Source organism: Lampetra planeri, chromosome 29, assembly GCF_965212315.1.
Source record: "Lampetra planeri chromosome 29, kcLamPlan1.2.h2, whole genome shotgun sequence".
NCBI classification, from domain to species: Eukaryota; Metazoa; Chordata; class Hyperoartia; order Petromyzontiformes; family Petromyzontidae; genus Lampetra; species Lampetra planeri.
The window spans coordinates 95,566-121,497 of record NC_136135.1 but is presented as its reverse complement, the minus strand read 5'-3'; the positions used below and the strand labels follow the sequence as shown (position 1 = coordinate 121,497).

Sequence of the window (25,932 nt, the reverse complement as noted above, 5' to 3'; positions counted from 1 at the left end):
GTCGGAGCTGGTTCATCGAGTGGTGGCTGCGACTGTGGGTTCATCCGCCGTGGTTGGGATTATAGAAGGGAGAGAAATTTGGATGCTCGTTGACACCGGTGCATCAGCGATCATCATTTCTGAATTAATTTATAATGTTTTGCCCGCTAAATGTCGGGTCTTAGGCCCTGTTGAAGCTCCGACGGCAGCTCATTGGGCATTATTGGACGAATAACGGCAGAGGTGTGCATTGCTGATGTTAAACTGACAGGACATGTCCTCCAAAATCCAGTGGGAATCCTGGAAGGAGTTCTATGGCAAGGCCTATGACCAGAAGGAGGAGGGCTGGAGGAGGATTATTTGGGAGAAGAACCTCAGGAAGATCGCAGTGCACGACTTGGAGCACTCCATGGGCAAAGCACACCTGGCGCATGGGCATGAACCGCTTTGGTAACATGACAAGAGAGGAGTTCCAGCATACCATGCTGGGCCTCAGGGGTTGGAACGGTACCAGCAAGGCCTCCTGCAGTGCCACGTTCATGGTGCCCGCCTTCTTCAAGGCTCCCAAATCCATCAACTGGAGGAAACAGGACTAAGTCACTGACATCAAGGACCGGTGTGAACGCGGCTCTTGCTGGGCATTCAGCACCACGGGCTCCCTCGAAGGGCAGCACAAGTGCAAGATGGGAGTACTCGTGTCGCTGAGCAAGCAGAACCTGGTGGGACTGCTCTTCTGTTAAGGGAAAAATGGCTGTGGTGGAGGACTCATGGACTTGGCCTTTACCGACATCAAGAAGAACGGTGGCAGTACACATCGAAGTAATCGAGTCCATGGACTCTTTGAGCTTCATAAACGCACTCCGGAGATTCTTCGCCATCAGAGGTCCGGCCAAGCAACTCTGTTCTGATTGTGGAACCAATTTCACTGGGGCATGTAAAGAGCTTAAAATCAATACGTAAAATGTTGAAGATGATTCTGTAGGGAAATACCTTAGTGACCAAGGCTGCACGCAAATCTTCAAACCTCCTCACTCTTCGTATATGGATGGAGCCTGGGAACGCATGATCGGGATTGCTCTATGCATTCTTGACTCCATGCTGTGTGATGTCGGGTCCGCATGGCTCTCTCACAAGGTCTTGACCACTGTCATAGCCGAGGTCTCAGCTATAATTAACTCAAGACTCCTGATCCCCATTTCAACTGACCCGGAGCCACCATTCATCTTGACTCTGCTACATTTCTAACCCAGAAGACAGAGGTGCTCAGAGCACCCACCGAGGAGGTCAGCACTGCAGACCTCTACAGACGCCAATGGAGACAAGTGCAGAGACAAGTGCAGAGCTTCGCCAACATGTTCTGGCATCGCTGGAAAAACGAGTACCTTGCAACAATTCAAGTGCACAGGAAGTGACAGTCAAGCAGTACAGACATCGAAGAAAGGTGACCTCGTCCTATTGATGGACAATCAAGTCAAACAGAAAGAGTGGCCAATAGGCCGCATCCTCAAGACAATTCCCAGTGCCGATGGGAACGTTCGAAAGGTTGAGGTTATGGTCGCGAAGCAAGGTGTCGCAATAACTTTCATTAGGCCCAAAGTTGATACAGTACTACTTCTCTCTCACAAAGATATGGACAAATAAGTTAACCCATTGAAGTTTGTTGCACATTTGTTTATGAGATAGGAAAATGAATGGTGGTATCTCCTAGAAACCAGATGGGGAGTGTTCTGCCCCACGAAAGATATGGGGGTGTGTTTACACAGGAACTTCCTGATATGATGGTGTTGAGTTTGGTCATGCGACCAGGAAGTTACCAGTTAAGGGTCATTAATTCACGAGGCCAGGCGGGGGTGTCAGCCATTACAAAGAGTACAAAATGGAGGCACAATTAGCGTCTCAGTGAAGAGGGGTGCATCTATTTTTATACTTTTTGCATTGTGTACAGTCTGGAAGCTACCCACATGCCATTTTTCAAGTTTGTTGCATGTTGGGAAGTATGCTAAACACTTCGAACAGACACACATATTCACAAATTTCCCTTTTATAAATATAGATAATACTGGGAATGCTGTTATAATGTTAGGATTGACGTTATAATGCTGTAAATGCCTTTATAAGGCTGTTACATTTTTATGAATATGGGGCCTAGTTAACAACGAAGCCTGCCACTTGCATTATTGTGAACGTTATTTGTAGTTGGATAAGCCGAGCCAGACTTGTCCCCATTTGACTTTAATGTGTTCTTGAGAGCAAGGATGAAGACGTATCTATTCCAAAGTTCAGCGTTATATGCAGCACTGTATATTTAGGCTGCAGTATGATTATTACACAAAGTGACCTTATTTAATACAGTAACGTATTCTCTTGTCGTATAGCTATTAATTGCTAATATAGGGGCCTGATCCATCCAGGACCTATTGTTGAGATTCATGATATCTAAGACAATGTTATGATGCTGCAGTGTTTATTCATTGTATTGATATTGCAAGTATTAACAGATGCTGTATTTTATGCTGTGTTTTTCCATCAGTTTTATCTCGTTTCATTCAGCATTGGCTCTGAAGGTTTATTGAATGTGAGGTTAACTACTCGGATAGTGGTGCATCGCATCGCACAGCGAGGCCAAGACAGTTATACAGCGAAGTTATGTTGTGTATGGTGCATTTTAAATGTTATACCATAATGTTGATTTGTGTGTTACATTTGAATAGTTATGCAGCGATATTGTGTCGGGATTAATGCACTTTAAATGGGATACAGTAGAAGCTACTTTTTTCGAAGTATAGCAAGATATACCTCACAGATACTTTTTTTTTTTTAATGGCTGCTAGGTATAGGTTGCGATATTATTTGAAGCAGCTTTTAGCTTTATCTTGCGTGTGCGTCCGCCTGCGTAGGGCGAGCCAGACACGCCGTCTTAGTGATACACATATAGCCAAAGTTATCGGAAGTATATATAACTTTTTACATATCCACATTTAATTTAGATATATAAAGTATACAAAAGGCAACACTTGAAGGCCCGCTAGCTTCACAGATTTAACAAAAGGGAGAATCTGATTTATAAAAAATGCTCGAAGTTCACGTTATGGATCTGTATCAAAATAACTTTAAGAAAAAAAAGAATAAAATAAATTATTTACAAAAACGATGCCCCCAATTTCTTACTCAGATACTAGGAGGGAACTATTGCCCAGTGGTATTGCTGATGTGCAGGGTTCTGGAATCCGATGATGGAGGATATCTCCACCTTTCAGAATTGTAACAATTCCAAAAAGTCGTGCAGGATGATGTCATAGGAAACCAATTGGGATCTAATTTGTGATGTAATGAGAACGCACGATAGGTGGGCGGGTGAGTAATGGGTACTAGGCCGGGACCCATCACTCGGCACTTCCAAAGTTTTGGCAGGCCCATTACATTATCTTAATATAGTTTTGTAAAGAATATAGTCTTATGGTCACGACATGCCACTTCACATCGCTTTCAAAGAAGTCTTCCAGATGCAAAATTACATAAGCTTTTAATTAAGAAATAAAATGATTTAATTCAAAACATAATACAATTCAAAGATGTTTAATTTAAAAACTTCGAAACGGAGTATCGGGTGCTTGCGTGAATGAGTCGTTCGTGTGCAATTTTTTCTTGACTTTCCTGGCCGAGTTATGAATAATGTATGTAAATGTCATACAAATGTTCGCTTTTGAATCCTTGCCTATAAACATCTGGGGGTACAGCATTGGTTCAAACGAGCCCGACTGCTGATGAGCCACTGAATGTCGGAACCTGTTCAGAATATTGCGTGTTTTGAACCAATGTTGCTGAAATGTATTCACAGAAATCCGTGTGGCTTATGGGATGTGTACAAATACTTTTTACGTGGAGATACAGATATGTGAAGGAGGCTTATTTTGTGATTACCGTTTTTCGCTAAAGGTCGGAACAGGACTGACGTTAAATGAGACAGCGCGGAGACATTAGGCGGAATGAAAGAGATTAATATGGGACAAGACAGACATGTTAAACTGCACGAACAAGGCCGAATAATAAAAAGTGGACCATCGCTTCCTTCCCGTATCTGGCTCCATAAATAGAGACGCGAGACCAGGATTACTTAATTCATAAGGGACAATGTTTCATCTCGTGACGTCCCCATGGCGGGCTCAGTCCATCCGTGTAATCACGTGACACTCATTGATGACTTCGCAAGACAAGGTACTCGTTTTATCGACACCAGAGGCGTGATTAAGATGGACTGTGATGCCAGTTAAGGGAGATTCATTTCACGACTCTCCACTTGACGAGTCGTGTATCCGAATAATGCGCTCGCTTAATCAACAAATCTAGCAAAAAATAAATGCGCAGACAATATGCATAATTCCCATATCTGTCCCTGTACGTAACAAAGTCTTTTTTACACGTCCCATCAGCAACACAATCTCCTGGGAGTGATTTTCTTCAGCAGCATTGGTTCAACACAAGCACAAGCATGCATTGTCTAATTAGAGCGACAGGCTGGATTAACCAATTCTGGTGAAATTAGTTCGATGAAAAACTATACAATACACGAAATCCTTTACAGAATCTTTATTTATCCTGGAAGAAAATTCGATGAGCTATGAACCTCTTTTTCATAGATGTCCAGAAGGGTCGGGTCAGAAAGTTACAACAAACAATACAGAAAGATAGGGGTGCAAAGTACTGTATAGGAAAAGTAAGCAACTCAGGGAAAATAAATGTGTGGATATATTAACTAGACAGAGCACAGATGACAGCGACAATACAAACATTGCAGACCGAGAGATAGCCCAATTGAGACCAAAAAAAAATTCTTGACCTCTGATTTTCAGTCGTAAAATATTCGAATGCTGGGTGGGTTAATCGTTTCGTGTTATCGATATAGGAGACGGGATGCGAGGGTTTTCACGAAAACCACGGAGCACGACTGTCCCCTGCCGTCACTGCGGGGAAGTTGCAGCGTTCAAATCAACCCGGTCTCCGGTTTCGGGGGCTCATTCATTGATTGTATTTGCTTACGCGGGTAAAAGGCATCTTGATCTTTAAGCTGGTTTACAAGAATGATCCGCGAAAGACCTTGGTGAAAAAATGAAGTTACAGCAGCGAATAACATTGCAGTAGCATAAAATCTATGAAAAGAACATTCGATCTATGCACCATTCAAGTGACACTGGCAGGAGGTAATACAGAAATGACACCAACTTGCGTGGCGGTCGCAAACCACGCGTGCAAGAAGTGCAGATCTTAAATTAGGAGAGGACATTAAAAAGGCCAGTGAAGGGAGCGGAAACCAGGAAGCAAGATAGTTCTAGAAGTGAGTGGTGCTAACATGACATGATGGTTGCGTCCTAGAACATGTTTGTGATGCCTACAAACACACTGGCCATATCAGAATATGGCTATCTTCAATTTAAATGGGTGTAAATTATTACGAAGAACATTACAATGGAAAATAGTTACGGGAAATTATGTAACACATACATATTGCGCATCCTTGATTTGTGTAAATATAAGTTTAACTCACAAAACGCAACTGACATGTATATGCATCGCCTGCCATGACTGGCTAACTCCAAACAGTTCCATGTCGAGTCACAAGGCACTTCCGATTCAAACATATCCAACTTGTAGGACACTTTCTTCACGTAACAGCAGGTATTCTTTTCTTCCGAATTTGTTCCTACAAATGCTGTTATTGTCTGCCAAACTTTCAAGCTCCGGTGCAAATCAATCGATGTGCATCGCTTTGTGCATCCGCGTGAGACAATATCCTTGCACGACTCTGGAATTAGAGCAAGTGTACCAGCTTTGGCGACAGCTAGCCATCTTCGAATGTTCCAGCCCATTGTTGCAAGTGACTGTAGGGCAGGCTGTGGATTGGTGGTCTGCTTCCAGTGTGCTCGTTGAAGATGAAATCGTAGCGCAGTGATTTTGGTCAACTACACAACTTTGCACACAAACTCGAATCTGCATCCCTCATCGTTTTGCGTCAGTTCTTTCCCATGGGCTTCAGGGGCAAGTCCTTTCTGCCAAGCTCCAATTTGCATGCCATGGGCAGTGTGTTGCCATCGAGAGTTGCACGTAGATATATACAATATCCAGGAGGAATTACTTTGTGATCCCAACCGGACTTCCTGATAGCCATCGGGAGAGAGTTCCATAGTCAAGGTGCAACAGAAGCGAAGGCCCCGTGGACTTGAGCTGCGTTCTGGGGATGCAGAGAAGATCCAAGTCCACCGACCCCTGGGGGTGATATTCGCAATATCTGCCTATACTCTTTGGTTCTATCGGTAAAGTCACGTAGGTAGAAAAAATTATAGATCACGACGTTTCGATCGCAACACAAGCAACCGTCTTCAGGTGAAGAGGGGGAATCTGCTGAGGTAGGCTGTTTATAAAGGTTTAGAGATGGGCAGCTAATATTGATGTAGGGAGCGAGCAGGAGAGTGCGAGTAGGAGAGAGAAATTTGCTGGTAAATGTAAACTTGGCGAGGGCCGAGCTTACAGTGAGGGAAAAAAGTATTTGATCCCCTGCTGATTTTGTACGTTTGCCCACTGACAAAGAAATAATCAGTCTATAATTTTAATGGTAGGTTTATTTGAACAGTGAGACAGAATAACAACAAAAAAATCCAGAAAAACGCATGTCAAAAATGTTATAAATTGATTTGCATTTTAATGAGGGAAATAAGTATTAGACCCCTCTGCAAAACATGACTTAGTACTTGGTGGCAAAACCCTTGTTGGCAATCACAGAGGTCAGACGTTTCTTGTAGTTGGCCACCAGGTTTGCACACATCTCAGGAGGGATTTTGTCCCACTCCTCTTTGCAGATCTTCTCCAAGTCATTAAGGTTTCGAGGCTGACGTTTGGCAACTCGAACCTTCAGCTCCCTCCACAGATTTTCTATGGGATTAAGGTCTGGAGACTGGCTAGGCCACTCCAGGACCTTAATGTGCTTCTTCTTGAGCCACTCCTTTGTTGCCTTGGCCGTGTGTTTTGAGTCATTGTCATGCTGGAATACCCATCCACGACCCATTTTCAATGCCCTGGCTGAGGGAAGGAGGTTCTCACCCAAGATTTGACGGTACATGGCCCCGTCTATCGTCCCCTTGATGCGGTGAAGTTGTCCTGTCCCCTTAGCAGAAAAACACCACCAAAGCATAATGTTTCCACCTCCATGTTTGACAGTGGGGATGGTGTTCTTGGGGTCATAGGCAGCATTCCTCCTCCTCCAAACACGGCGAGTTGAGTTGATGCCAAAGAGCTCCATTTTGGTCTCATCTGACCACAACACTTTCACCCAGTTGTCCTCTGAATCATTCAGATGTTCATTGGCAAACTTCAGACGGGCATGTATATGTGCTTCCTTGAGCAGGGGGACCTTGCGGGCGCTGCAGGATTTCAGTCCTTCACGGCGTAGTGTGTTACCAACTGTTTTCTTGGTGACTATGGTCCCAGCTGCCTTGAGATCATTGACAAGATCCTTCCGTGTAGTTCTGGGCTGATTCCTCACCGTTCTCATGATCATTACAACTCCACGAGGTGAGGTCTTGCATGGAGCCCCAGGCCGAGGGAGATTGACAGTTATTTTGTGTTTCTTCCATTTCCGAAGAATCGCACCAACTGTTGTCACCTTCTCACCACGCTGCTTGGCGATGGTCTTGTAGCCCATTCGAGCCTTGTGTAGGTCTACAATCTTGTCCCTGACATCCTTGGAGAGCTCTTTGGTATTGGCCATGGTGGAGAGTTTGGAATCTGATTGATTGCGTCTGTGAACAGGTGTCTTTTATACAGGTAACAAGCTGAGATTAGGAGTACTCCCTTTAAGAGTGTGCTCCTAATCTCAGCTCGTTACCTGTATAAAAGACACCTGGGAGCCAGAAATCGTTCTGATTGAGAGGGGGTCAAATACTTATTTCCCTCATTAAAATGCAAATCAATTTATAACATTTTTGACATGCGTTTTTCTGGATTTTGTTGTTGCTATTCTGTCTCTCACTGTTCAAATAAACCTGCCATTAAAATTATAGACTGATCATTTCTTTGTCAGTGGGAAAACGTACAAAATCAGCAGGGGATAAAACACTTTTTTCCCTCACTGTACATTTACAAGCAAATGTCTCTCTCCGACTCGCACAGTTCCGTGTGGGCGATCTCTGCAGCTTAGCTTCTGATGCCCCTGGACTGGAACTCTTTGCTGAAGGGTATCAGGGGAGTCGGTCCGGTTGGGCTCTCCTTCCGCAGACAAACACCTCTTCCTCCCCCGTGCCACAACAAGAAGCACAGTTCACCACTCACGTCCCCATGGCGTTTGTACCATGCTCGGTGCACTTTGAGGCCACGTAAAGTGTCCAAGGTCGGCTGGCAGTATGTAACGAAACAGACCCAGGTGCCATGGGTTGACTGATTGAGATGACTGGCAGATGTATTCACGTCCTGCGTTTTATCCGCCCGACGCTCTGGTCGTTGTTGTGAGCGTCGCTCCTCTGCCCTTCCCCCCGCGCAGGGGCAACACCACGTGCGCTTGGCGCGTGACGTCTCCGCTTTCCGTTGCCGTGGCGACGGACGCCGAGCTCACGTGGTGCGGCTGACGTCACCGGCGGTGAGAGGAGAGGGAGAGAGCGGCCCCGCTTGGTCGTCTCCCCGCCTCGTCTCCTCTGCGGCATCATGGCTCGAGCCGTCACACCGCCCCCGGTCCAAGCGAGACGCTGAGTCGCCCCGGGCGGATTGGCGAGGTACGCTCGTGTGTGTGTGTGTGGCTGCCACAGTGGTCCGCGGTCTTCTTCTGGTGGCGGTGGGGGTTTCTTGAACACGGTTGCTGAGCACAGGCACAAAGTTATAAAACGCATTGCGGCCAGCAACCAGCAGCGCCGTCAAAGTTCTAACAGACAAGCGCTAAACACACGCTACGTGAATTGATCAAGGTTGTCCTTGGAATCGCCGGGGAAAGAGACCCCGCCGCCGCCGACGGGAGAAGAGGGGTCCCAGTGTGTGCGGCGGAGACGCGCTCTGCGTGGTGATGGGCCCGCGCACCGTCCTTGTTGCATAGCCGCTGCGTTTGAAATCAAAGCTGCTGAGGACACCGACCCAAAGATGCAGAACGTCAAGCGACCGGCAACAAACAGCACTGTCAACGTAATAGATACGAGTATAACACGTTCATTTTTTATATTGAGCAAGGTTATTGTAAGAGCTTGGGGAAGGAGACGATGAGGGAATTCTTAAGTGGCGTAGTGTGTGCGTTGTGTGTGTGGTCTAAGTATTGTGTGTGTCGTGTGGTGTAAATGTGTGCGGTCTAAGTATTGTGTGTGTTGGTGTGGGGTGTGTTGTGGGGTGTAAATGTGTGTGTTATGTATGTGGTCTAAGTATTGTGTGTGACGTGTGCGTTGTGTGTATTGGTGAGGTATGTGTTGTGATGCGTGTGTGGGGTATGTGTGTTGTTGTGTGAAGGGTGTTGTTGTGTGAGGTGTGTGTTGTGTGTGAGGTGTGTTGTTGTGTGAGGTGTGTTGTTGTGTGAGGTGTGTTGTTGTGTGAAGTGTGTTGTGTGTGAGGTGTGTTATGTGTGGGGTGTGTTGTGTGTGAGGTGTGTTGTGGTGTGGTGTGAGGTGTGTTGTGGTGTGAGGTGTGTTGTGGTGTGTGTTGTGTTGTGTGAGGTGTGTTGTGGTGTGGGGCGTGTTGTTGTGAGGGGTGTTGTTGTGTGAGGTGTGTTGTGGTGTGAGGTGTGTTGTGTGAGGTGTGTTGTTGTGTGAGGTGTGTTGTGGTGTGAGGTGTGTTGTGAGGTGTGTTGAGGTGTGTTGTGGTGTGAGGCGTCTTGTTGTGTGAGGTGTGTGTTGTGTGGGGTGTGTTGTTGTGTGAGGTGTGTTGTGTTGTTGTGTGGGGCGTGTTGTGGTGTGAGGTGTGGTGTGAGGTGTGTTGTGGTGTGAGGTGTGTTGTTGTGTGAGGTGTGTTGTGGTGTGTGTTGTGTTGTGAGGTGTGTTGTGGTGTGAGGCGTCTTGTTGTGTGAGGTGTGTGAGGTGTGTTGTGGTGTGAGGCGTCTTGTTGTGTGAGGTTTGTTGTGTGAGGTGTGTTGTTGTGTGAGGTGTGTTGTTGTGTGAGGTGTGTTGTGGTGTGAGGTGTGGTGTGAGGTGTGTTGTTGTGTGAGGTGTGTTGTGGTGTGAGGTGTGTTGTAGTGTGAGGCGTCTTGTTGTGTGAGGTGTGTTGTGGTGTAAGGCGTCTTGTTGTGTGAGGTGTGTTGTGGTGTGAGGCGTCTTGTTGTGTGAGGTGTGTTGTGTGAGGTATGTTGTTGTGTGAGGTGTGTTGTTGTGTGAGGTGTGTTGTTGTGTGAGGTGTGTTGTTGTGTGAGGTGTGTTGTTGTGTGAGGTGTGTTGTTGTGTGAGGTGTGTTGTTGTGTGAGGTGTGTTGTGTGAGGTGTCTTGTTGTGTGAGGTGTGTTGTTGTGTGAGGTGTGTTGTTGTGTGAGGTGTGTTGTTGTGTGAGGTGTGTTGTGGTGTGAGGTGTGTTGTTGTGTGAGGTGTGTTGTTGTGTGAGGTGTGTTTATGAGGTGTGTTGTTGTGTGAGGTGTGTTGTTGTGTGAGGTGTGTTGTGTGAGGTGTGTTGTGGTGTGAGGTGTGGTGTGAGGTGTGTTGTGGTGTGAGGTGTGTTGTTGTGTGAGGTGTGTTGTGGTGTGAGGTGTGTTGTGGTGTGAGGTGTGTTGTTGTGTGAGGTGTGTTATGGTGTGAGGTGTGGTGTGAGGTGTGTTGTGTGAGGTGTTCTGTGGTGTGAGGTGTGTTGTTGTCTGAGGTGTGTTGTGTGAGGTGTGTTGTGGTGTGAGGTTTGGTGTGAGGTGTGTTGTGGTGTGAGGTTGTGTTGTTGTGTGAGGTGTGTTGTGGTGTGAGGTGTGTTGTGGTGTGAGGTGTGTTGTGGTGTGAGGTGTGTTGTGTGAGGTGTGTTGTGTGAGGTGTGTTGTGGTGTGAGGTGTGTTGTGGTGTGAGGTGTTGTGTGAGGTGTGGTGTTGTGTGAGGTGTGTTGTGGTGTGAGGTGTGTTGTGGTGTGAGGTGTGTTGTGGTGTGAGGTGTTGTGTGTGGTGTGAGGTGTTGTGTAAGGTGTGTTGTGGTGTGAGGTGTGTTGTGGTGTGAGATGTGTTGTGTGAGGTGTGTTGTTGTGTGAGGTGTGAGGTGTGTTGTGGTGTGAGGTGTGTTGTGGTGTGAGGTGTGTTGTGGTGTGAGGTGTGTTGTGGTGTGTTGTGTGAGGTGTGTTGTGGTGTGAGGTGTGTTGTGGTGTGCTGTGTGAGGTGTGTTGTGTGTTGTGGTGTGAGGGGTGTTGTTGTGTGGGGAGTGTTGTTGTGTGAGGCGTGTTGGTGTGTGAGGCGTGTTGGTGTGTTGTGGTGTGAGGGGTGTTGTGGTGTGAGGCGTGTTGTTGTGTGGGGAGTGTTGTTGTGTGAGGGGTGTTGTCTGTTGTTGATCATGTTTGTTATTGGGGAAGTAACGGTCAATGCAGGGCCAACGGCCGGACGCCATTGGTCGCGCGCGGTCACGAGGTGTACGTATACGCGACACGATTGGTGGAGGCGTCGTCTCGGACAGCGGCGTCGCGCGCGGGGTGCAGCGCGGCCTCTCCCGAGGGAGAGCTCGGCCCGGGGGGACAACCTCCGGGGTCTGGGCCCCGGGGTCTGGGCCCCGGGGTCTGGGCCCCGGGGTCTGGGCCCCGGGGTCTGGGCCCCGGGGTCTGGGCCCCGGGGTCTGGGCCCCGGGGTCTGGGCCCCGGGGTCTGGGCCCCGGGGTCTGGGCCCCGGGGTCTGGGCCCCGGGGTCTGGGCCCCGGGGTCTGGGCCCCGGGGTCTGGGCCCCGGGGTCTGGGCCCCGGGGTCTGGGCCCCGGGGTCTGGGCCCCGGGGTCTGGGCCCCGGGGTCTGGGCCCCGGGGTCTGGGCCCCGGGGTCTGGGATTCTGTGTATGAAGGTCTCATAACATTTGGGGTCTAGTTATCCAAGTTGTGTGGTCTGAGCTGTCTGAGCTGTCTGAAGTTTGTGATTTTTCTGATATAGTGCCTGAGGGTCTTAGGATTTCGGTTTAATGGTCCCAGGGTCGGGTCTGGCTTTAGAAATCTCTGGTCAAGGGGTATTTATGTCTCTGGGTCTTGGCTTGAAAATTTAAGGGGGCTCGGAGTTTGTTTGCAGGGGTCTGTTTTTTTATGTCTAGGAACCTCAGAATCTTGAGTCTTTGAGGTCTGTATTTAGGGGTCTTGGCATCTTGGTGTTGGTATCATGTATGTATGGCCTTGGAGTCTCAGATCCTCCTTTGCTGGGTTTATAGGTCTCAGTTGCTCAGTTTAGGGGTTTGTGGGCCTTGTCTTTTGAGAGTGGGTGTCTGAGGCTGGGACGTATGAGAGAGGCTGCCATGGTTTACTGGCAGGGCTGTTTTCGTGCCGGCAGCACCCGGGATGGAATTAGCATCCGCTGACGATCAGTAAGAAGATGAAGCACAACAGGTGCCTTTAGTTTACAAATTCCACTCAGGCAGCCCTGTTCAGGACCCCAGTTGCCAGGAAACGTTGGTTCTGGGGCTCTGCATTATGAGGTCGCATTGATCCCTAGCCTACTTGCACCAGAGAACTGCATCTCAAAGAATCACAGTTCCCATTGCCCCTTTGTCCCTGCACTACTAGTGTTGAGAAACAAACAGTCAAAAGTATATGTGTATTTAATGTAACATTCCTCGTAAAATAACCTTCCATGTATTTTTTTACTTCACTACCACACTAATGGTTAGGGCTCATCTTCATGAATATTTGTAAGTTCATTAACATTGGTTGAAGCAAGCCTGGCTCTGCTATTGAGACACTGAATGTTGAAACCGGTCCAGAGTTTATTTGTGTTGAACCAATTATTGCCAAATGATGCTCTTTCAGAAAACCGTGTGGCTGATTGGATGTGTAAAGAATAGGCTTGTTTTGGAGTACCAGATGTGAGGGAGGTGTATTGCCGGATTTTTATTTATTTTGTTGAGTGGTGGGGGTGTATGATCCACATATTGCACGTAGTTGATACATTTTTACTCGTCTTTTTAATTTCTAAATGTAACATTGTCACTGATTCTGTGCAGTTGTCAGCAAGGGCCACTGTGCCCCGTGACTAAGCACTGCCTATGTGTGTATTTTAAGCAGTTACCAATCTGCATTGTTTCCTGATGACGAAGAACTGAGCCGTGAGGTCACGATTACAGAAACCCATGAGTCAAAGCAGCTCGGCAACGCCTCTCTGATTGTTGCCACCGGCATCAGTCATGGCTATGGTTCCACAACACCGCGGTCACTTCAGACTGACGCTTAGCTCACTGCGTGTCCCGTTCTCTACAACCCTGGCCTCACCAAAGACGATGGATCAGAAACTTGAGTAGTGTGAGCACTGGCAAAAATGGAGATAGCGTGTAGTGTGAGCGCGACATTGCGTTCCCAAAGCCGGTAGATTACAGGGCCTGTTATATTTAGCTGTGTAACTCGACAGGAGGGTGCAGTGTACGACAGCTAGGATGGCCAGGCCTACGAGGGTGTGCGTGCTGCACCTCTTGTGATTTCACGCTGAGGCTCTTTGATATGAGCACGAGTCGCACTCTCATCATCATCATCCTTGCCTCTCCTCCCCGCGCTAATTGTTAAAACAGTGCGCAGTCAACGAGGCCAGAAACTCAAGATGTATCCATGAATGGATCCAATGAGGGTACCCAGGAATGTAAGAAACTCAATTGGCACCCAGTAATGGTTATGTGGAAACTCAAAGTGCACCCAGAAAATCTAAAATTAAAGGTGCACGCGCAAAGCTATCACCACATTGCCCAAGTTTCCCCACAGTGTGTCAGTAAGTTGGTGCGTACGTTTATAAGATATGTGTAGGCTTGCTGAAGACTAGGGCTGGGCTGTTCAATATCTAAGTTTTGCGAAATGTGATGCAAAGTCAAAGTTATTTTCTACTCTGTTACTCTAGCTACTAATAGGTAAATATTCATATGCTTTAAAACATTTTAAATTCTTATCAGGCTCCATATTGTACAGTCTCCAACTCGCATCCACTATCTGTCTGGCCTCTCGATGTATGTGCTCTCAAGAAAGGACTTTGCCAAAAAGGTCACCTATTATATATTTTTCCTTTAAGGCCACATTTTTTTGATGAACGAGTGGAGTTTTTTTTATATATAAAGCATTGTTCATGCACATTGCATCTCAAAACGCTGTAGAATTGGTGACGTGCATATTTTTCACATGGGCAATCACAGATCACAAGTGAGAAGGAAGGCAGCCAAAACTCGCACTCACGATTGCACAAGTTCTGTGGTCCTTTCGTGGGATATTTGTTCAACTCCATTAATGAGTGTGATTACACTGGTCAACACACTTTTTCTGGCATAAGGTATTCCAACGGTTTTAAGGTAATTTTGGGGTGCTGATTCCAAATCTGTCATCAGTTTTTGTCTATCACATCAGGTTTTTGAGATATCAAATATTGCATTTTCAATAAAAACAGCAAATTTATGCTCATATACGAATAGCAAAACAGACATCCATACAAGAATAAGATAAGATACAATATACAATAATAATTAAACAAACATTTAATAAGCCGTAGCACAAAGTTGTGAGAGTGACTGCATATCAATGTGAGTGAATGCATATTACCATGTAAGAATTTAATTGTGGAGATAAGAAAAATATGTACAAAAAGGTAATTCACAATAGTTATGTTACATTTGCATAAACGACCTCTTCTTTGACGATCTCCGATGTACAGCTTGTGGAATGTCTCTCATCAAGGACCAGCAGTAATCTGCCATCATGTTTGAGTCCCATCGGCCTTGGTAACGTTCTTCCATAACTTTAATGTCTTGATGAAAGCGTTCACCTTGTTCTTCGCTCACGTGACCCATGTTCTCTGGAAACTGGGCCAAGTGACTATGTAAGTAGTGAACCTTGATGCTCATTCTACATCCAAGTGCTTGGAAACTCAAGAGCAGCTCCTCCACAATTTCTCGATAGTTGTCCGCTTTCCTGTTCCCAAGGATATTCCGCACCACATCAGAGAATGCATTCCAAGCTCTAGCCTCTGCCGCAGTCATTGTTGTAACAAAGTGTGGATCCCTGATGAGTGTTCTTATTTGAGGGCCATCAAATATTCCTGCCTTTTTCTTCTCGGCACTGAGACTTGAAAAGGTTGAACATTAATAGCTGAAGCAGTCTCCAGTGTGATCAAGAGCTTTGACGAATTGCTTCATTAACCCAAGTTTTATGTGCAGTGGGGGAAATACAATTTTATTCCTATCAACCAGAGGCTCATTCTTGATGTTCTTGTCACCAGACGTGCAAACTGATTCTTGGTGGCCAGTTCTTCTTAACCCAGTGTTCTGATGTAGCCCTACTCTTCCAGTAGCACAGGAAACAAGGGTATTTGGTGTGACCTCCTTGCTGACCCAGCAGAAAATTAACCATTTTCAAATCAACACAAATTAGCCATCCATGAACATGGTATTCCAATCTATCAAGAACAATCTTGATGTTGGCATACTCTTCATTCATTTTTACAGAGTGTCCTATTGGGATTAAACCATATATATTTCTGTTGTGAAGTAACACACATTTCAAACTCCTTTTACTACTGTCAATAAAAAGTCTCCATTCACGTGAATCATATGCGGGCAGTCCCATATTGAGAAGAAGCCCTTCAACATCATTACAATAAACAAGTTGACCATCTGAATGGAAGTACTTTCGCAGTGCTCCTTCTCTGTTACGATAAAAGGAGACACTAGTGCCAGGTCTGAGTAGTCCTTTCTCTTGCCACCTGGAAGCCAACAATTCAGCAGACTGCTTTGGCAAATACAAATCTCTTACAAGATCATTCAATTCAGGCTGACTAAACAGAGAAATGTTATCACAATCTGCATCAGATGGCGTATATTTGATCTGAGCATCATCATCATCTGTAGAAGCAGGTAAACTCAGGGATTCAACATCAATCTCTGGTAGCTCAGTAAATACAGGCACAGGTATTTCCTCACAGTGCTCAACTGGTCGTCTGGCAGATGGGATATCTGGGTATTGTAAGTGTTGTTTGTTTTTCTTATTGAAACCTTTTACATTGACAAGGCAGAAGTAGTAGTTATCAGAGGTGTGGACTCGAGTCATGTGACTTGGACTCGAGTCAGACTCGAGTCATGAATTTGATGACTTGCGACTCGACTTGGACTTGCATAACAATGACTTTGTCCCACCTATGAGATGTGGACTCGAGTCATGTGACTTGGACTCGAGTCAGACTCGAGTCATGAATTTGATGACTTGCGACTCGACTTGGACTTGCATAACAATGACTTTGTCCCACCTATGAGATGTGGACTCGAGTCATGTGACTTGGACTCGAGTCAGACTCGAGTCATGAATTTGATGACTTGCGACTCGACTTGGACTTGCATAACAATGACTTTGTCCCACCTCTGGTAGTTATCCAAATGGTTTGTAGGTTCTCTCCAAACCATTGGCACACCAAACTTCAGCTTAGCATTCTTTCCTTTAGATCATGATCGCAACGTTTCAACACAGGGTTTACACACTTTGTGAGGAGCCCAATTTTTGTCTTGGTCTCCAAGTCGTACTTTAAAGTAGGCAAGATAAACCTTCTTGACAAAGGTATTGATGTTGCGCCTTTGATCCTGCAAAGTGAAGCTGCCACAGATGTAGCAGAACATATCTGGGTCATTACTGCATTTCCTCCTTTCGGATGTTGTAGCCATTGTTAGATCATGTCCTGCAGAAGAAAAATATTAAATAAATGTAGATATCTACATAAAATGATATTATAAACACTATCCTAAAAATACAGCACCACATTTTAACACTGAAGCAGTCACTGACTCGCAACAACTTGCAATCATAAGTGACAGAGTTAATTTCGGGTAAAATCAATGAAAATGGGGTATGCCGATAGCATAAAAATTAGATGTGGTTGAGCAAATCGGATGTCAGATTTGGAATCAGCACCCTGAAATTAGTCTAAAACAGCTGCAAAAGTCCAGGCCAGAATTTTTTTTGTTTTTACCAGTGTTATACATGTGGGAGGAACCTGGAGCATCCGAAGAAAACCTCAAATGAACCACAATACCTTGCTGATCTCGTCAAGAAGTGTAAACCAAGCCGGTCATCCTTGCTGTGGCTTTTAGCAAGCCATCGAACAGATGGTTACCGCATCGCAATGCTTTCAAATGTGCTTCTACAGCCGTCTGGAATGCTCTTCCTTGTGATATTAGGAAGCCACTTGCGCTGTGCACTTTAAATCTACAGGCAGTCCCCCGGGTTATGGAAGACCCAACTTAAAGAAATCCGACTTATGGAAATGCTCCCATAAAATGTGTTAAAAATAAATGAAATTTGCAGAAATGTTTGCGTTAGTTATGTAAGTGCAAATAGTGCATCGCGGTGAGGATGCAGATGTATACGACGCCTTCACCGAGCCCGAGTTTCATTAGGATTATGGTAAACAGAATTGTTGTAGCGTTACGTAATTCTTTTCCTTTTGTAGCATTACGTAATTGTTTTCTATGCTTATAACAATTTTTTCTCCCCATGTTTTTTTTGCTATGTTTCTTCATTTTAAGTATATTTCGCGAGTTATTTACTGTATGTACTGTGTGTGTATTAGTATGTGTGTGTGTATGTGTGTGTAGACAAGCCTACTCAACCTTTGTCTATGTGTGCATATGTGTGTGAGTATAAAGTCTAGGCCTAGCCTAATACAGGTAAACGGACAATCGGAAGTGACTGCTTTCTCCATAATACAGGTTTTTTTTTTGGGTTAGATCGCGTAAATATATAAATGTGTCATTAAACCCGACAGCCAATTAGTAAGGTTTGTCACGTAAACAGAAAATGCCAATTCGTTACTAGTCCAGCACACCGGTGTTTTGGAGAGCCAAGCCACAACATTTACAATCTGATTATGACGTTTTGCCAGTAATTACAACTCGCTTTATCGATTTAACGACACATTTACATATTTACGTTATCTAACCCCAACACAAACCTGTATTATGGGTGATATTGGTCACGAAAGCCTGCGTGTTAAACTGACTGCTTTTTGGTAACAATTAATATTAAAATGTGCAGAGCGTATATGTACAGTGATACGATACAGTTAGCGATAGAAAACGGATAACAGCGCGATACAGTACTGAGAGAAAACGGTAGGGAAGACACAACTTATTTCTGGCTATGGATTTTTATCTTGATTTTGGGGGAAAATTGTTTAATTTCCGACATATGGAAAATTCAGGTTACGGATTGTTTTCAGGAACCTAATCCTTTCATAACCCGGGGTCTGCCTCTACATTGAAAACGAATTTCTTTAGAACTGCTTTTTGTGTTCCGTTTGTTTTCATCCCCGCACCTCCGATTAGCATGGTTGATTACGTATGGTGTGAAAGAAGTTGAACATGCATAAAAAGCCACCAGCGTCCCAGCATATCCTGTATACAGCTCTAAGCCAGTGGTAGAAATTACATGTTTCCATGGTAGGGGCAAGGTTAACCACAGAACAATCACTTGACTTAATAACCCTGACAAAGTAATACTCTTTTTACTGACCTAGGAGGGATGATGTGCGAAGTTCACACCCAACCGTGATTTGAACTCGCAACCTCCCGATTGTGTGCTGCTCACGCTACCACTGAGCCACCTGGCCAGCTGCTGGAAATCATAGAGCAATTATGAGTCTCGAGTCTGCGCTGCCCACCACATCACATCATCTAATGAAACTAATACACACACGTCGTCACTGGGGTATGGTGTACATGGGTCATGCGCACAGCATGAGAGAGAGGCACGGCTTGTGTGGGTGTGGCAGGGCGGAGAAGAGTCTCACCGGTAATTAGGGTCATTAAAATATATTTTTTGCATCACCTGTAACCGCATTGAAAAAAAAAACGTTTACTGGTTTGCTGCACACATGGAAATGTCCAGAGCAATACACATAACTTGTTAAGCTTTTAAACTGAGAAATGGAGTGAGCTGTCACAGTGGCATAATGGTTCACACACTGGACTTCAATTCAGAGTTTACCGGTTCGATTCCATCTCTTGGTGTGCCAGTGGAATCAACGGGCAAGTTTCTTAAAACCTCAGCCACTTCTGTCATCATCCCAGCAGTATAAATGGGTGCACAACAGTTCATCAATGGGCAGGATCACGTGTGGGTATGCCCACCTCTTCCAACACGTCTGTTCAACATAGAGGAGTGGACCAACTACCCTCTAGAACTCTCTGTAGTGGAGGCCCTTCTGTCAGCAGTGGCATGAGCAAGCAATTACAGGACTGCACCTTAACTAATTTTCGCACGCGCCATGCAGTTTGTACGGTCACGTATGCCAATCAGCACTCCTGACTAAAGTTTCACTAGACTCGGTTACCAGTTCCTGACCTTAGAAATATGAAAATGGTTACTGGTTAACCGGTTATTGTTCAAGAACCCTACCAGTAATCTTACATACGCAGACTGCCTGCTCGCATCACCCATGCACATACACCTGCCTTCACTTGCAGGCCTAGTGGCGATGTGTTAGATCACAATGTGGTGAAAATGGGACTATCCTGGTCTCTTTGAGTTCTCAGTTGGTTAAACAAAATCTTATTGAAATTTGAAAAGTCCTACACGTAGGTTAGCCTGTTATATACTTTCCATTAATAAAATATTTGTGGGGTATTTTCAATGTGTTCAAATTGAAACCACCCTATTTGTTTTTGGTGGAAGATGAGTAACTACCCTTTTTGAAAACAGAATTACGTCTCATGCACAGCCAGCCATTGTCTGTTTACTGCATTCACGTCACATGAGTTATTCCTGTTGTTAGCTGTCTGATTGGATTAAATTCATCCCATGTGGCTTAGTTATTCTTTCTCATTTATTGAATCCTAAATGCATTCATTAAAATAATGAAAGGAGCATACATTCATCCTGGCTGTGAGTTCAAGCAAGCCGGTCTCTTTTGATGAGGCATTGCATGTAAAAACTGGTCCAAAGTTTCCTTGTGTTTAACTAATGTTGCTGAAATTATACACTCCAGAAGGCCCTGAGGATGATAGAATGTTTAAAAAATAATAATTATATGGAAGGACAGATGTGCGAATGAGGCATAGTGTCAACTTAGTTATTTTAAGTAAGTACTTCAAAATGCTCATCTCTTTTGGCAACCCTTATAACCAGTGGTGTAAATTCCACAATTTCACGGCAAAGGCTAGTATCTCCATATGACAACCACCGGTGACATCCCTCAAAATGTTTTTCATTGTATCACACCGTTGTAATAATATGAATGACTGTTTGAATCTATACTGTGCATCTCACTAAAAAATATGAAATTACATTGTTCAGGTGATAATTTTATTGCTTATTGAAGCAGTGTGTTTTCGCATATTAACACATTGCGTTGTGCGCACAACAGTGGAAATATGTGACTCTAGTAATGAATCTTGTTACATGCTCAAGCAATATCTTAGCATTTGGGAAATTAGGTAATAGAGCTGTAAGGCATGGTTAGCTTTGAGTACTGTTCACTGCTGAGCATGCGAGTGCATTTCATGGACATGTTACACTTTAAGTGGGTGGTGTTTGTCTCTTGTTACATCCCATAACTAGTGGTGTAAATGCCACATTTCTGGGGTCGGCATAGTGATACTAATTTTATCGACCTCAAAGATAAAACTCAACTCATGCCTGAGATTTTAACAAACAGTGGGACGGGCTGTGGGCTCGCTTACACTAATTATAATACACATTTAAATGCAGGGGTTCCACATTGACCGAGCCAAACTCATGACGTCAGAAGTGCAAATTCCGTTAATGCCATCACTCAGACCCCCACTAGCGAGCACCGCTCTCAAGTTTTACAGTGCAGCTGAGCTCAGACACACATGCACGTATGCACACGCGGAGACGAGGGCAGTGCAGCCTAAAGTGCGTCGGCGTGCTGTTTGAACCACTGAGTAAGGTATGTGGGTGGTTAAGGATGGCGAGTAACATCAGTCGTCAACAACAGCAGTAGCAGCAGCATCAGAATGTCTCTGGTTTACAGCAGGGTGCTTGAGTTACATTTGCTAGGTTGTTAGAGGAGTCATGGAAGGCGATTGCTGTTGGATGCCTACGAGAAAGTCAAGAAAACTGCTTAACACGTAGAGGAGTCATGGAAGGCGATTGCTGTTGGATGCCTACGAGAAAGTCAAGAAAACTGCTTAACACGTAGGCTTTCGCGACTGATATCATCCATAATACAGGTTTTTTTGGGTTAGATCGCCTAAATATAGAAATATATCCTTAAACCCTCCACCACCTGACAGCCAATTAGTAAGGTTTGTCACGTAAACAGAACATGCCAATTCGTTACTAGTACAGCACACCGGTGTGTTGGAGAGCAAATCCACAACATTTACAATCTGAGTACGACGTTTCACCAGTAATTACAACTAGCTTCATCAAGCGACAGCCAGATTTGGTGGCTGGTTTAACGACACATTTATATTTACACGATCTAACCCAAAAAACTTATATTATGAAAGACCATTGTGTCAAGTTTTTTTTTTAAGTGAAGGAGTCAATGCGACCTGCTGATGCCACTCTAACGAGCATCGGTCCTCCTCTCCATACAACATCCCTAATGAGTGGCTGTGGCCGAATTTTTATTAAAAGTTCCGGTATGAAACCTGTGCAGCCCATGTTCACTGCTGTTTCCCGTCAAATTTATTCGTGTTGCTTGAAGGTAACATGTTCTAAAAAAGTGCCTTTATGCATGTTTGGTGCCGATTTGCCATATCGCCATATACCAGCCCATTCCAAATGCCGAAATTCTAGCTCCGTATGTGTGTGTTTGTGCTGGTTGGCTTGCCTGTGTGCCTTGTTTCCAAAGCTGTACGTTTTAGCGTGGTTAGGAATTTATTGAGTGCGCCAGGGTGTGCTCACACTCGTCTAACCCGTCTGTTTGCACGAGACATTTTGTGGCACTCGGAGTTGGGCCCATTGCAAACCCATGTGGCGTGCAACTTGCATGGCGGCTGCATGCTATTAAGACATAATGCTGCTTGCTATATAATTGTTTGTCTAAATGCACATGCCGCCCTGCAACTGTGCAATTATTCACAAGGGAAAATAATTTGGTGATGGACTTGGAAGTTTGTCGAAGAATTATTCTTTCAACGATTATCCCACGTCGTATTTACTTGTGCAAATTGTGCCACGATCTCCTGGCTGCATTTGGGCACAGGCCCTGCGGTGACACTCGAGGGCACGGGTAAGTATGAGGCGTGCGTTTGTGAAGGGCACGTGCTGTGGAAGGTGTCGCGCATGTCAGCGTAGGCTCACGAGCACAATCGCACGTGAAGTCAGGCCCATGAGCATTTTGTGACAATACTTCTATTGAAGAAAAAATATATATGCATGTATTGGATCTCTTTTGAAATGATTTCACAGTTACGTGCTGTATACCAGGATTGGATTGAGATTTTGGAGAGTGAGGCATATTCTCTGTTACAAATTAAACATTCGACACTAATAAGTGATGGGCAATGCAATGCTTTATCAATGTTTCACCCTCATGTGCAGAGGTTGTTTGCATGTCTGTTTTGCAATGATAACAGCAGGATCCCTGCAAGGGCGTGGGTGGCACGGAGTAGATGCAAAGGGATTGGAGGGAGGGCTTGAGGTGGTAATCATATTCTTGGGCGTGCTGTGGCATGCGTGTGAATTTCTGTTTGCATTGGCGCACGCTGGCAGAGTCATCACGCCACACAAACGTGTGCAGTTTGTTGGCAGGTTGTTTTCTGTCTTGAATGTTTAATTGTTTCCGAGAAGGAACGGCCGGTCATGCGGCGTCATTTCTGATAGAATATCATACAGCATGGCATAATATTGTGAAGCCACGCATTCAAGTTTTAACTGTTTGGTAGTCACAGATGCGATGGCCACCTGGGACATTCTTATTTGGCCACCTGGAACATTCGTTGTTGCGAGCGATGCCGGTGTCTCGGCCGTCTCCCTCTCACCACCCGTGTCTCCTTTTTTCCTCTTCTGTGGGCAGAGCGCGAGTACCTGGCAGAGGCGCTGGTGCATTGAGCGGGCTCCTACTGCGCTGAGCCAGCCGCTCTGTGCCGTGGCGCTTACCGCCCGCCGCCGGTATGGCATGGCATAGCTCTTCGCACACGCGGTCCTACCTCACCGAGCCAGTATGCAACGGGCGACGGTCGTACGGGCTTCCCCTGGTGACGACGCACACCTACTCTAGTGACTACCGCTATTCAACCGGCAGCGGCGCCGACTACGGCGGCGTCGGTGGAGGCAGCGGCTCGCGCCTGCGCTCAAACTCGGGCGTGGAGGAACGCGTGGGGAGGAGCAGCTCACGCTTCCTCGACTCGCACCTCCACGACCTGAGCCGGCGCAGCGAGAGCCTCAGCCGCCTGCCGTTCCGATCTCCAGGCTACGGTGGAATCGGTGGCGGTAGCAGCGGCATCGGCAGTGGCTACTACTCCCCGTCTGGGCTCAACGGGGGCTACAGCGGCGGCAGCAGTGGCGCGTACTCGACTTCGTACGGTGCGGGCGGCGCGTGCGGCTCCTACTCGTCGTTCAAGAGCTCGGCCGGACTCTCCTCCGCGTACGGCAGCAGCAGCCTCGGCAGCGGCCTCGGCAGCAGCAGCAGCAACGCATTCTCGTCGACGCAGGCGCTTGCACGGCGCCGCTCCACCAGCCAGACGGAGCTGCACCTGAGCCGAGACCTTGGAGGGCTGTCGGTGGTGGGGGCTCGCCGGGCAGGTGCGGACGTGACGCGGCACGGCACCTCCAGGGACGACGACGAGAGCGGTGGCCTCAAGGGCTCGGCCATCGGATCCTCATCCTACTTGGGCGGAACTGGTACCAGCAGCGGACGCTACACCGGAAACACGGCGCACTCGCCGCCCGAGAGGGAGAGTGCGGTGAGTACTCATGGGTGTGTGCACAGCTGTGCACTGCGTGTGTGTGTGTTTGTATTTGTGTGTACAGGCCTATGTCTTGGTGTATACAGCTGGTACAGGTGTATGTGTACGGGTATACAATGCATCTGCACTGCCAATTAGTACGGTTGGCTACGTACGGTGCGTACGGTGCTAAATAAGTTCAACATACTGTACATACATGTGTGTGTGCAGGTGCTAGTCGCTGTGCATGTACAGGTGTCATTGTCTTTGTGACCGAGTAGTGATTAGCACACTGCTACAAACCTGACGACCCAAATTCAACTCCCACTCAAAACAGTGGCAGATTTTTTTAACTAGTCCTGGGCCTCCCCTAGGTCGACTCAGTATCATATGAGTACCTATGTTATGGGTAGACATCACCACTGGTGAGGCAAAGGTGGTCAGGTGTGAAGTTGGCCACCCACCCCCTTTGTGTGCCTTGCTGACCTGAACATGTACTCGTGAACAGACTTGCCCCTACAGTCTGTTTAAGGCTATATGGGTGGATCTTTTCCTGTGTGTGTATATGTAGGGGTGTTGCGAGAGGGAAAAACGGGCAGTTAAACCGGGGTGTCTACATCCACGTCCGCAAACGGTTACCGCCCTAGGGGGCTGTGTGGGGGGAATTCTGGGATCCCACACAGCCCCACCCCTCGAGGGCAGGTTGGTATATAAGGCGGAGAGCGAGAGAGCTCGAGGCAGTGGTTGGGTACAGGTCAAGAGGAAGAACCAGTGAAGACTGAAGGCCAGCTAGCTAGACCTGGAACTCCCCTGACTCGCTGTCTTTGTAAGGGCCGAGCAGGACAAGCCAGTGGTGCGACCGCAGAGCAGCGAGGTCTGATGTCCTTGTAAGGGCCAGACTCGTGTGGCTGAGGGTCGGAACCTGCGCCGAAGCTGGGCCAGGTTAGCTAGCCTACATTTGAGAAGGTCTAGGATAGAGGGAAGTAAGGAGTTAACGGGGAGCATTAACTGAGGAACACTTCCACTAATAGCGTTGTGGTGACGTCACCGCCACTTAGTGGTGAATGGCGGTTGTTGTTGTTGTGGGTGTGTGTGTGGAGGAAGCGATATTGTAGTGGTTCGCACACTGTGTTCTGGACATGGCAGCGTAAGTTCCATTCCTAGCCATAGCTAACATCAGCGGTTGATTATTTGAACTGGCCCTGGGCTTCCACTCGGTAGACCCAGCCATAAATGAGTACTTGGTGTGGTGTGTAAACATTAGCATCGGGGAGACAAAGGTTGCCTGGCATGGAGCTTGCCACACCACCCCTTCGTGCAATGTGTTGGCCTTCATAGGTGCTTGCTAAAGGCACTTCATAATTGAGGTTCTTGGGTTAGAACTGAGTACGACGTTTCACCAGTAATTACAACTAGCTTCATCAGGCGACAGTTTGTAAATGTTGTGACTTGGCTCTCCAACACATCGGTGTGCTGTACTAGTGACGAATTGGCATGTTCTGTTTACGTGACAACCCTTACTAGTTGGCTGTGTCGGGTGGTGGCAGGTTTTAACGACACATATATTTACGGGATCTAACTCAAAAACCTCTTATGGATGATATTGGTCGCGAAAGCCTACATGTTAAACTAAAGGCACTTCCCCCAACAGTCTGTGTACGCTAGATGGGGAACCTTTTTGTTTAGGGTACTTGCTCATATAATTTGCCCCATAAATCTGAGGCTAAATGAGGATAATTTTCTCAGCATTTCTCTTTGTATAAGCGTATGAGTGTGCGTGAGTGCCTGTGTCTTTGTGTATAGGGGAGCAGTGGCGCAATGGCTAGCTCGCTGCACTATGTCCCCGGCGACCCGAGCTCGATTCGCGTTCACGGCCAACACCCATGACGATTATCTGAATCGGTCCTGGGCTTCCCCAAAGTCGACTCAGCCTCAAACGAGTACCTGGTGCGATGTGTAAACACCGCCACTCGGGAGACAAAGATGGC

The 25,932-nt window shown here is 46.4% G+C and overlaps 1 protein-coding gene and 1 pseudogene across 2 annotated transcripts in view; both read left to right on the top strand.

Moving 5' to 3' along the window:
* Positions 1-253: 253 nt before the first annotated feature.
* Positions 254-23,108, top strand: LOC144728512 (procathepsin L-like; annotated as a pseudogene).
* USP2 (ubiquitin specific peptidase 2) overlaps positions 8,584-25,932 on the top strand; it is a 52,119-nt gene continuing 34,770 nt past the window's right edge. Inside the window, exons 1-2 of one of the 2 annotated variants that reach the window (XM_078607999.1) lie at positions 8,584-8,735; positions 23,074-23,962. In XM_078607999.1, coding sequence (XP_078464125.1) covers positions 23,171-23,962 — 792 coding nt within the window. In that variant the 5' untranslated portion in view covers positions 8,584-8,735; positions 23,074-23,170. The remainder of the gene's footprint in view (positions 8,736-23,073; positions 23,963-25,932) is intronic. The other variant, XM_078607998.1, reaches the window with a different exon arrangement.